At 41.8% G+C, this 13146-nt stretch overlaps 1 protein-coding gene across 1 annotated transcript in view; it reads left to right on the forward strand.

Moving 5' to 3' along the window:
• The window catches only part of LOC119449682 (probable phospholipid-transporting ATPase IA), a 108358-nt gene that overhangs the window by 85758 nt on the left and 9454 nt on the right, over window positions 1–13146 (forward strand). Inside the window, exon 39 of the mRNA XM_049665398.1 lies at window positions 1783–1884. Coding sequence (XP_049521355.1) covers window positions 1783–1884 — 102 coding nt within the window. The remainder of the gene's footprint in view (window positions 1–1782; window positions 1885–13146) is intronic.

The raw sequence follows: 13146 nt of genomic DNA on the forward strand, positions 1-13146 counted from the left end.
GAGCAGCTTCGGCACGAATTACGCTGCAACTCTCTTCAGTGCTGATGCCACCCGCAATTTCTCGGATAGTCACACAACGGTCCCGCATCACCACAGCATTCACTTCGGCAATGACCTGGTCATTTCGGCATGTTGATGGCCGACCGGAGCGTGGCTCGCTCTCCATCGATGTGCGGCCGTCTTTAAACCGGTTGTAACACTCCTTAATCTGTGTGCTGCTCATAGCATCGTCACTGAAAGCCATCTGAATCTTCCGAATGGTTCCGACACTTGGGTGTCGCCCAGTTTCTGGCAAAATTTGATGCAGTAGCGCTGCTCCAGTCGCTCCGTCATTTTCCTTGCAATAAAAAAACCGACGAGAGCACTGCGCACTACTTCACTCAAACGCTGCGTCCCAGCGACTGACGCTGCCGGCAGGCGGGAAAAAATTCGCGCATGCGCATGAAGGTTCAAGGTCGGCTGATGCAAGCACGCGTGTTTCATATCCATCAGGTGTTCGCAAAAAAAATAATAAGGTCGGATACTTTTCTAACAGACCCCGTATGTGAGCTCAATAAGGTTCAGTTGGTGTTTCGCAGCCAGCAGTAAAGAACCTGTTTGCATGCAGTACTATCTTGCCTCTGAGGTCTAGGCATGCCAGGAACCAGTTTAGGCAAATGCTGCCTGGGTTTGGCCGTCTCATGCTAACTTTTGACTTTACATATTATATGGACACTCCAAGCGGATTTCTGTCGTCGCAATCATTGTCATCGTCGTCGTGAGGTTCCGTATAAAGTCCAAGGGCAATAAAATCGCCGCCGCGCGCCGTATGCTGTATGTGCGAGGGAGGCACATACAGCGCGTGAGGGATGCGTGCTCACAGAGAGCGAACGCACAGCGGAGAGCAAATGCGACGTCTTCGTCGCGTAAAAGGCCCTGGGGAGATGGAAGCGAGGGCGCCGTTGTGCTCCGAAACCAACTGCGCATTTAGCGACCCGGCTCAAGGGGATCTGGCGATTCAATCTCGTGCGCGAGAGGAGGAAAGTGGGAAGGCAGTGCAGGAGGGAAGGGGTGCGGCTTCTACTCTGCCAACAACTGTGCACTTGTACTTTGCACTACTGCGAGCAGTCGCGCGCACCGTATCTTGAAAGTGATGTGCACACAGCTCCTACCTTTGTATGCGCTGTGCTTTCGCCGCTCTGTTTCCGTTGAAGCGATAGACCGCGGGAACCTTCGCTCGCTGCTGCTGCCGCGCTTGTGTGAGCCAGCGTTTTGACAGCGGTTGTCTGCGGTCATCGAGTGTGATCTATTCATGTTTGCTTGTGCGCATTGACACCATGCTTGTTAATTCAGTTAGTAAGCGAATGTGTCCAAGTTTATACAGCCGATAAAACTACTATCTTTACTACGTATAGCTCTCTACTAATTTGCTATCGCAATTGATGCTTCGCCTTTCGGGCGGAACTACGTCTTTTTAATGTCAGGTTCTGTTGAAAAACATGATGTGGCTTTGGGCAAGTTGGTTCTGCGTTATTACGACCAGCCTGTAACACAAGACAAAACACACTAAAGAAGATGAGTAGAGGCACTGTCCTCATCTTTTTGTGTGTATTTTCTTGCGTTACGTGCCATTCGTAATACTGATGAAAACAACCCTGTCAAATTATTGGCACTAGAATGAAGCCATTTCCACCCTATTTGCTCTCACATGCTTTATGTTCTTCGTGTGATGCGTGGAGATAAAATTCTTTAAACCTGCCTCACCAACGTGACTTAAGCACTCTAGCCTTTCTTTACTTTCAGGATTAGGCGATCATGTTTCAAGTCTTTAACCGAAGCTGTGAGAGAAAGTGAGATTACGCATGCTGACCCTGGCCCTGTGATCCTTCAAGGAACCAAGCAGAAGTATGTATGCTTGTTTGCTCTCTGCTCGCTTAGTCCCTAGACGTACAGTGCAGTAGAAACCGAGTGAAATGCAATGCGCAGGTGTATGAGTGGATGGAATGATATTGCATATTATTTAACCCAATAATTCAGCATTGAGCAAGCTTAGAAAAATGCAGGCTGTACATTTAGTTTGCTGTTGCTGCTTTCACACGGCCTTGTAGTATTCGTAAAGAATTGCATTAAGTTTAGAAGGGGCTATTGTAACGTAGAGACAGACAGTCAATAAATTTTTTTTTTTTTATGCCACAGGAGGTGTTGGAGTGCTTTAAGATTTAAAGGGAAGTTTTAAATTGGTTTTATTTCCAGATTTTCCTGTTCATATCTATGGAGAGAAATATGATAGCAAGACAGCAGCTGAGCTGTTCTAATCAAACCTGCTGCATTTAAAAGTATTATTGCGGTGGCTGTAACAACAAGAATATTGGTTTAGGCATTTAAGATTTTGTGAAAAACTTGTGAATGACACACAAGTTCAGTAGTTCGAAGAACCGTGTGTACAACTAGAAAAAAACTATGTCAAAATTCTGGAAGTATGCTTGTTGAAGAATTCCAAGTGAACAAATCTGATATCCTTTAATCAGCCACCAAATTTCATGGCTTGACCTTTCGAAAAGCTTGTGCTGTCAAAGTGAAACACATCGGCATTGCTTGCAATAAATGTTCTGTTACAGGCTTCTTTTGATATTTATTTTCATTAATAAGAACCTACAAATTGTTAAGTTGCTGAGTTATAGATTTCAAGATCTTGAAATTCTTGAACTCTTGTAAAATTTTAAGAGCATTTCAGAACTCAATGCAAAATTCTGCTTCCAGCAGTTGTCTGAGTTATCTTCTTATAATGCAGGATATTTTATTCAGATTGCTTCAACATCTTTCTAATAAGAGCACTGCATCCCTTCTCGCTGATTTGATAGGGAAATGCAATTAAGGGGGAAGTTGTGCAGGGAAATAGACTTGGGAATGGGGAATTTTTTCGTGTAGAGTAAGGTGGGGGGAGGAGCCGAACCTTAGCTAGAGATTCTTCTTAAATGCTGTCTGTGTGATCTCGATAAGCTGCTTTACTGCCTCAAAAAGGCCTCTCTGTGTCCTCAGTACCTTCTCTTGCGTGCATGGCAGAAAATATCTGTTGCTTTTTACTCACTAGTACTTCTGCTCATGTACAACTGCTTTTGGCATGCCAAAACGCTTGCACCTAATTAGCAACGTCTCAACATTCCAGCTTGATTCCCTCCTCACAAGAAGGCAACCTTGGCTGAAGCATGTGCAAGTGTGCTGCACATCTTGTGCTGAACTCTCTTCTCTTTTTTTTTTTCTTTTTTGCATGAACTCTCACTGTGAACTTTTGCACCACGCGTGGACCTTGTCAGCTGTAAAACACCCTTAAGCGACGAGTCTTTACACGTGTCGTGGCATTGTTGTCTTTGTACATACACATCATTGGAATGACCATGTAATCATGTAGTTGCATTGCGTGTAATGTTGTCATGTAACTTCCCTCGCCTTTTTTTTTTTCTCTCTCCTAGCATGTACAAGGCAGTTTTGACTTGCTTGGGGTGCACGTGAAATGTCGATTCAATTTAATGCAATAGCATGAAGCAAGCAAGCATGCATTATCTGTGATTTATTGAACAATGTACTCTGTTCTCAAAGTTTGTTGAACCAGCTGCTTTGTGTGTAACCCAAATGCATTTTAAGTGTCTTCATTTGTGCTGTGATGGCTTGGGCGTGGCGGTCTTTTTTGTGCTTAGGTGTTGCATGGTGGCGACTCACATCACATAGCATGTTTTATGCCTTTTTATTTTCATGTTTTCAAATTTTGTTCTTGTGCTCGAGATCACTTGCATGTTTCTTACGTAGTATTCATGTACTTTTGTCTTTTTTGATGTTTGCGTTAGGCATTAGCAGCATGCCATTTTTCATTTTCACTTAGGTATTTCATGTCTACGGATAATATCATAAATACAATGTGTACATTAGATCTTATGAATTAATTTTCATGTGCACAACTGTTCTTGTGATCGCTTAACCTTTTGACCTTTTTGTACTTCACACCTGTTCATGTTGTCATCCATGAACAGCAGCTACCTTGCTTGCCACAGAGTAAGGCACCTGTTTTTTATTCGCACAGGTAACCTGCACCTAATTAAACTTAAGCATGATAATAAGTAGTCGCCGGTTGATTTTTCGGACTGAAAGGGGACCGCGAGGGGCCCCCCAGGATGTAGCAGTCACTTTGCTCAATGCCAAGTCCGACGCACGTTACGATACATCAACATCGGGAGGTTGCAAGAAACCTGTCCGACTGCGCAGCGCCGGTGATTCAAGAAATTGGTTGGGAGCTCGTGGTGATGCTTGAGTTTTGTCCTCATGAGAGGCATGAGGACAAAACTGATTCTCATTCTAGGCACACAGGCTTACCTGCTACTGGATTTTGGCTGCAGATGAGTGTACTACCATCTCAGAAATGGCTGCCGCACCAGTTGAACACGTTTGCAATCTTTTGATATCTGGTACTGCTGGCATGCCAGCTATTGTAAAATTTGTGGCTAGTATAGCTCAAAGGTGACATACACAATTATTTTCAAGAGCACCTTAGTAGTAATTTGAAATTTCCTGCCACAGCATTGGGCCGATTGCCAAAATCACCATGTGGCCATACAGCACCTAAAAGCTCAAAAATTCCCTGCCACGTGAGATTATGCTTCCTGCTCCATCTACAGAAGCTGTATTCGTGACGTGGTACACGTAAATTAGTGCGTAGATTACGACAGAAAAAAATTTATCAGATCGTTACATTGTGAATATTTCACCACAATTACCATACACAAGGTGCCTGCATATGTCATGATATGTGGTGTCTTGTACGTAATGTGAAGGCTCATATATATGTTACGTATGTTGTGGTGTCACGACAGAAGTTCAAATAATTGAGCATTTTGAAAAAAAAAATGAAGCCGGGAAAATCGGTTGTCTGCTGTACCCGTAGATTGTGTACCTGTAGCTCTGTAGTTGTAGTATTCGTAGCACTTGTGCTAACTGCTTGGCCACTAGATGGCTTGCTGATCTGGTGAAATAAAAGTATCCCTGTGACCAGAAATGGTTGTGATATGAAACTGAATTGTAACAGTAATCTTTTTTTCTTGGAACATGCCATTGCTTAGTTGTACGAGTGCTTATAATACTTGCATGCTGTCTTTCTTTTGTTTTTGTCCTCTGCATTACTAATCACAGGAGAGTAGTAATAGCTAATGTCCTGTCTTGTGTCTAATTAAACAGCATTGCTAAATAGCATGATACCCACTGCATGATTTCAACAAGACGGTCATGCCTTCACATCAATGTGCTTTTATACAGCCATATAATAGTGTGAAAGCCAGCCTAAATGCCTACGAAAGCCTCTTGTAAACCTAGTATTCTTGTCATCTGTATGGTTAAAGTCAGTAGCACACTGGAGAGACCGACAGCAGCACTGGCTGTGCCATCTTTTGTGATGCTGACGTCAGCTAGAGCACAAAGAGTATAAGTGCGATGACGCGAGTTCTGCCAATCTGCTGGAGCAAAGACGTTGATAGCAACAATGATTGACGTATAGTGTTTTTTTGTTTTGTTTTTTCCTATTCTGCAAGGAGTACAACTCAACACAAAAATGTTTTTCCAGGCGTTGTATAGTTGAAGAAAGTGTCACAAGATTGCACTACTGCTACTGCTGCTACCATCGACATCTCCAGTGTGCATTGTAAACCATAATAAATTAACAGAAAGGTTAAAACTGTATGATATGTTAAACAACCTTCTGTTAGCTACTGCTGATTAAGAATTGTAAGCAGTTGCATGCAGTTTTCAATATTTTGTGTTTAATAGCAGCAAAAAAAAAAAAAAAAATTCGGCAAAGACCCTTATGACTGCTTACATGTAGGAATGCGAAAGCATTATAGTCCCTTCAGTGAAACCTTTAGTCAGCCTGATGGTTGCGACATGACGTGTGTAATCACACGTGCGCTAGGCACACCTTTAGTCTGCCATGGAGCCACCATGGCTTCGGGGAAACATGCTCGTCTCGCACCCCAGAGACCCGGCTTCGATTCCCACCCAGACTGAAATGTACCAAATTTTATTTTCGAAGCCATTAATTAACTTTGTTTACAGTGACATCAATTCGAGCATTTTATACTTGTTTTTATTCTTTGCGCCGTCGGCCATTTTTGATACCATCGCTCAATCATGCCGCTGCTGCCGGATTGTCACGTAATGGGGCATATAATGCTTTCGCATTAATAAGTAGTATATATATGTAGTCTTGTAGGCTCCAAGCAGCATAATGGCTGCATTCTTGATTGCTAAAATTTGGGATATCAACTTTCTGTGTGGGTTGATTAGCTAAACCACTGGCAGGATGCCTGTCACTCCAGTGAGGCGTGTTGCACAGGGCATCACATTGCACAAAATTGAAAGTATATCTTCTCAGATGATGAAAGTATATCTTCTCAGATGATCAGCCAAAAGTGAGTGCTCTGGCTACCATTGGGTGGTCACCTAAAACATTGAATGTTTGTATGTCAATGCCTAGCATGCAGAATTTCCATGTGCAATGCGTAGGTACTGCAATTCAAACACAGCTGTAGAATAAACAGCAGCCAGTGGTAATTTTTTTGTTTCTTGGCACTTTTCATTCGTGAGGCTGCTGAGCAGGTCAAGAAGCTGGCAACAGTGTTGCATGCAGTATACGAAAGCACCTTGATGTGTGGTGTTGTGCTGTCCGTTCCCTCCCATCACTGTTCTGGTTTTAGTTTTGCATTTGGTTCCCTTCCTTTTTTGTTTTCTTGCCACCACCCTCCCTTCCCCCCAGTGCCTCCCACGTCCCCCAGTGCATCGTGTATGAGAACAGACAAGCGCTGGAAGCTGCAGAAACCCGGCTCTGATATGGTTGTGCTCCCTCCTCCCACCTTGCACGTGCGCTGCTTCGTGACAACACAACAACACCATTCTGTGCCTGAGAACTTTCGAGTCTGTGATATGTGAGGTGGATAGCTCCACTTTGGACCTGTTGTGAACCGCCACAGCGAGAGGCCATGGCTGCTGCATTGGCATCCCAGAGCTCGCGCTTGTTCTGTTCTGTTTTATTTTCAACACTGAGTTTGTATGTTTTCTGAAAGTTTTCCACAATTTTTCTGCAACACAAGAGCTGTTTATTCTCTGTACTGATATTACAGCTATATTGAAACTGCAAGCCCCAAGTAGGGAACGGTGATATATATTTAAATGCAAGTACTATACAGATATCCATTAGTATTCTTTAACACAAACCTGTGAGACACAATGAATGATTCTGACTTAATATAAATATTTAATTGGCCTCTAGAAGTGCAGCTACAAAATATATCCTGCACATTCATGTTGGATGTTCCATGCACTTCATTATAAGGTGTATTGAAAGGTGTTCAATGCCACGAAGGCATGCATGCAACATTATCAATGTCTAAGCGGTAATTGAGGTTTTAAAACCATGTCTTTCATTTTTGATGCAGGGAAGATGCAGCACCACAAATAACGGAATTTCGCTCATTAGCCTGATAACAAACAAGCTACTCTGGTTTCTTGAATACTCCAGATTGTGGGAATATCTTATACAAATGGGAATGGTGGAATCACAGCATCATTTTTTAAGCACGTCGTCTGTGTAAAATAAAATTCATTAGGCAAGGGACGTGTTTGCAAGTGCGTTTTGTAAACTTGTCTTTCCAGCCTGCAAATAATTGACTTAGCTGTTATCGCAAAAGGGTTGTGAATGCGTGAGACAAAGAATGAATAGCATAACATGACCAGCACGACTGTGCCTACCTTGTAAGTATGTTGACCAATAACTGTAAAGATTTCTTGGCCTTTCATACACGACCAGAGGTGAAGTTTATCGAAGATGGGAAATTGCTAGCCATTCCCATAGGGCAGTAACTCATCTGAACTAGTATGCAGCCTGATCGGACAAGTCCTGCTGTGGCATATTGTGTCATTCGTTACTCTGAAAAATACTCGAAAGTAGTGGAGGCGTTACCGTCGCCCAAATTTTGTTTTGGATACGTTTGTATAGTGGGTATAACACATTGAACAGCATGAAAGGCCCTTTCTTCTTCAGATGAGGTTGATTTAATGAACTGAAAGTGCTTGCAAAACATGAAATGTGCCTTTCAAGATGAACGTTGCTCAAGAAGGATGTGATACCTTTCTTAGGCTGTGAGCATGTGTGGCCCTTGTTGCAGCATACTGGATGTTGGAGAGTTTTAAGCCTGGCTGTAAATGTGCGATCGAACCTCGATATAATGAAGTTTCATTCAACATGAAAATACGATTGTTATGTCTGGTATTCGTTATAAGCTGTTACAGGTTGACATCAGTAAGAAACATTATTTATTTATACTTCGTTATATTTGATGATTCATTATACCTATACTCCATCTCACAAGCTGGCTGCAGCACTGTGGAAGCTACACGAATTCTTAACCAATAGGAAGGCCGAATGTCCCTTAAGATGTGCTCCTCTGTGCCGCGTCGTCTGCTCAGCGTCTGCTAGCCATCTTGTTATATGCTCCATGGTTGGTGGATTGACACAAAAAATATTTTGACGCCGTAACCATAAGCTGTGTTTACATGCATGCGACAGCAGGACTTCGCTTTACCTGTACGCTTTCCCTGCAGTTACCTTACAGACTCCTTGGCAAGTAGTACGGGCGAATGCCCTTACAAATGTTCACCTGCGACACAGCGTCTGCTCGCGTCTGCTTGGCGTTTGCTCGCTGCTGTCATTGCATACCACGCTAGAGCGGGGTAGTAAATTAATGATGCAGTGAACGATTAGGCTTTTATAGCGTTCCGCATCGTCAACACATCACCAATGCTAATGCTATGGCGTCATCTGCTAAATAGAAATCAAACCAGTTTTAAGGCTCGGTGCTGTGTCTGTAGTCCTAGCAGCGTGAAAACAAACAGCCGATCTCAATAATTATGACAAAACATACCTAATGTTTTGACCTCAGTTTGAGATGAGCCTTAGCGATGACGAATTTTGCCCTACGTTTCTAGCTGACAGGACAGAGCCAGTAAAAAGTGTCAATTCGGATCAAAGCAGATGGTCGGCGCTGTATGGGTGCTGCCATCTTTCTATAAGTGATCGCGGTTAAGGTGGCTATTACGGCTACCGGAGGTAACTGCCACAGTAATTCTCAGTATACGACACACATGCGCAAAGGTGTACATGTCGCATATCGTTGTACCATATCATGTAGCGAGGAAAAATAAAACTCTTCAGTGCAGCCAATTATCAGCCAGTTACGCCCGGAACTATATATATATATATATATATATATACACCGCTGCGCAAGGATATTACCTGTGTACGCCTCGTAGCTTCGGCAGTGCTGCAACCACCTTGTGAGATGGAGCATATGTTCTTTTATCGAGGTTCGACTATTACCATTTACGAAATGCAGGGTTACTGGAGGCGTAGACATGAGCAGTCATGTTGGTAGCGCCATCTTGTGGCACAGAGTTTGGCTAGAGAAGACACACAGCCATTATTTCAGCAACAAGCCACATTCTACTGAGGTGCTGATGTGAAGCATTGGCCACAACATAACTGTCAACATACGGATTCATTAAACAACTTTTTTTCCTTTTGAAGAAAACACCCATGTGACACAAGGATGTATCTAACACATTGTGGATTGTGGTTTGGACAGGGTATCGCAAGATGTCGCTATCAGCGTTGATACTGTTGTCCATGTCTCTGGTAAACCTATATTTCATCAAGCATAGTTAGTATGTATACGGACAAGGTATAACACTCTGTTATTAGACAGCAGCCAATGCATGTAGCATGTAGCAGCCACAGAGGCTTGGGGAGATTCTGTATTGAAAGCATATTACTCACTATTGAGTGTGACTGCTGATAACATTCCAACCACTTGGTACATCTTTAGTGCTCAGTATTTAACTAGTTCTATGCAGCTACCACTGGAACACATGGACACTCATTTTTACCGAACTGCCTCTTGCACGTGTACAGAGAAAGTGTGCAATTTGCACCCAGTGTGCAAATTGCGCTCCATGTTTCAATTCATGCTTGGCAGCTTGCATGTGCTGTGCGTTTTTTGCATTGGTTAGCTTCTGCATGCTGCACCATTTGTTTTGGCACACCAGCTGTATTTGTGTGCGAAATGCCCTTGTTTCACGTTTACACCAAAGACTTGTCTTGTGTTCATTCCCGTAATTATTTTCTTCATTGAAAATATTCGCAATAAACTGTCACCAACAGCTTTTTGTGGCGATTCTTGCTTATTCATTGGCCAGAAAAAAAACACTGGTATTGCCTTAAGATTCCAAAGATTATATGCACCCACATAATAAAGTTTTACCTGAGATTGTACACATCTAAATATTAAACACAGAAATGTTCTTTTATTTTTTCGCTACTAAATAAATTTGAGCTTCAAAGCATTGAAAGATAATAATAAATTCCTGCGGCAGTGCGCAGATTTTTTTCTTATTTTGATCCTCAAACTTTCTCTCCAGAAATTGCCATATAAAAAAAACAATATTGAAGCATCGTTATATGTCTATAAACTAAGTTGCAACAAAATAAAGTGTGCAATTAAATTTAGAACTACAACCTTGCAACAAGAGCAGATATCAATTTTTTTTAACTACACATTATATTAGCAAGTTGGTGGGCAAATCAGTGTATTAATACATTGCTCTTCAAAATACTAATTTGTTTATAGGATTTTTTTGCAAAACTTGCATAAAGTGGTGGTATTATGTGAACTGTAAACCAATTTAGATTTGGCCACTTTAATTGCTTTAATAGATACTTAGTGCATCTCTCCCTTTCTAAATTTGTTGATTCTTTTTTTACAATTTTAGCAGAAAGATTGTGGGCCTAAAAAATATCTGGCTGAACAACCCTTGGCCGAAGCCTAGGCAGGGTCCAAGCCCACCCCACCAAATCGCAGGGCACTCAATAAAGTTATTTGAATGAATGAATGAACAGTTACTAGAGCTTAATATTTCTATGTGAAAATTTTATTTAGACTGGTTCAGGAATTTCCTGATGAGAGTGTTCGCATTTCTAGGGTTGCATGAATATTCGAAACTTCCAGATAACGAAGTGAATGGTGTCCTATTTGATCCAGTTTTTGAATTGAATAGTCCAGCCGCGCCGGCCGCATTTCGATGGAGGCGAAATGCAAAAAACGCCCGTGTGCTTGCGTTGTAGTGGGTGTTAAGGAACCCCAGGTGGTCAAAATTAATACGGAGCCCTCCACTACGGCGTGCCTCATAATCAGAACTGGTCTTGGCACATAAAACCCGAGAAAGAAGACGAAGAATCGAATAGTCACTATTCGTAAATGCGAATATATTGTTAATACTTTTCTAATAGTTTTATACGTCAAGTGCACCCAAATAAATGTAATATTAGAGCAAAAGTATGGTAAATTTTCACCCCTGCGGGCATAGGATAGCCATAAAACATCGGAACTTGCATAGTGAAGTAGGCTATGCCGCTTAGGTAGCCATACTTTGCAGGCTATGCAGCAGTCATTCACACACTTTGAAGAGTCCTGTGCATGGGAATAAACTACTTGCCTGTTCTTATTGTTCCATTTGTGCTTTTAATAAACAAAGCTTACCATGTAATGACAGAAACTTGCTAACTTTAAGAATACTAGGATGTGAACATCGTTTTATAGTAATTGTGGTAACATCTCTTCATTATTTGAAATCTATTCGAAAACTATTCGATATTTGATTTGATTCTGGTGTTCGATTCGTATTCAATTTGGTCTCGAAAATCACTATCCGCGCACCCCTATGCATTTCCCACGTATTATCTTGAACAGAAAAATGAGTGTTGGCTCTGAGCTATACTTTCCTTTAAGAAGAAAACTTTCATTATGTATGTAACTTTGGTATCTGTATTCTAATTTAAAAGTGCAAATCCTCTTATTTTGATACTACTCTTATTTTGATACTATACTATGCAACTGAGTTGGGTATTGAAATTTTCTTAGGTACACAGCTGATGAGAAGTCTTCGGCAGACAAAACTAATATAACAGTTTAGCTGCACAGCATACCATTAATTAAAGAGATTTTCGCTGGACTTTCTTACCTAACTGATGTAGCAGCTTCGTGGGAGATTAATTTGTTATTGTCTCCCCAACTTTTCTGATAGTAACAAATCGTGGCAACCATAGGCAGGATGGCATCCAAACTTGTTTAGGAGTATGCCAGACTTCGTATGCTTGAAAAATATATAACCTATAAGGCAAGCGAATAACCAGGCTTCACTACAAACCACAGTGTTCTAGTGGGAACCTATCGGGCTGAAACTTGGAGGCTAGTAAAAAAACTTGAAGGATGCCAAGGACCAAGCAATGAGTGATAGAAAGAGAAATAACGCATTCAATGTTAAGAGATAAGAACACTGCTGTATATATCGGGGAATGCAAGTACTAGATATTGTAGTTCACGTTAGAAGAACTGGACTCAAGCAGGTCATGTAATGCATAGAACAGATAAGCGTTTGCCTGTAAGAGTTAACAGTGTGGTTGCTAAGGAAAGATAAATGCAGTTGAAGGTAGCAGAGGATTAGATAAAGCAATAAGACAAAGGAATTTGCTGTCATATGGTGGGCTAGCTTAATGCAAGACTGAGGTAACTGGCATGTCTCTGAGAAAGGCTGTTATGTTGCAGTGGGCTTAAATGGGGTGATGTCGCAAGGAATTTTTCTCAAGTGGCATTTACTTGAATTTAACATGGTCAGGTCAAGTTGATTCAACTGGGTCGAAGGTATGTTTTCTGTGTTAACATAAAGGTTGAATAAGAAGCAGTGCATGTTTGGTCAAAACAGCTCATAGTTCTGCATACTCACTCACAAGTACACGGACTTATATTCATTCCATACTTGTTTCACAGCTCAGAGATAGAGCATTAGTGAATGACAAAGGGTATGATAGGATGCGAGTATGAACAGGAGTGAGTACTGGTTAATGCGAGTACGAATGAGAGTCAGTGACGGTGATATTGAGTGTACGCAAGTACCAATGTTAGTGGCTGTCGTTTAGTGTGAGTGGGCGTAAGTATGCATGCAAGTGAGTGCCAGCGAGTGGGAGTGGGTGCCGGTGAGTATGTGTGGAAATGACTATGAATGCGTGTGAGTGATTAAATA

Source organism: Dermacentor silvarum, chromosome 4, assembly GCF_013339745.2.
Source record: "Dermacentor silvarum isolate Dsil-2018 chromosome 4, BIME_Dsil_1.4, whole genome shotgun sequence".
Lineage (NCBI taxonomy): Eukaryota > Metazoa > Arthropoda > Arachnida > Ixodida > Ixodidae > Dermacentor > Dermacentor silvarum.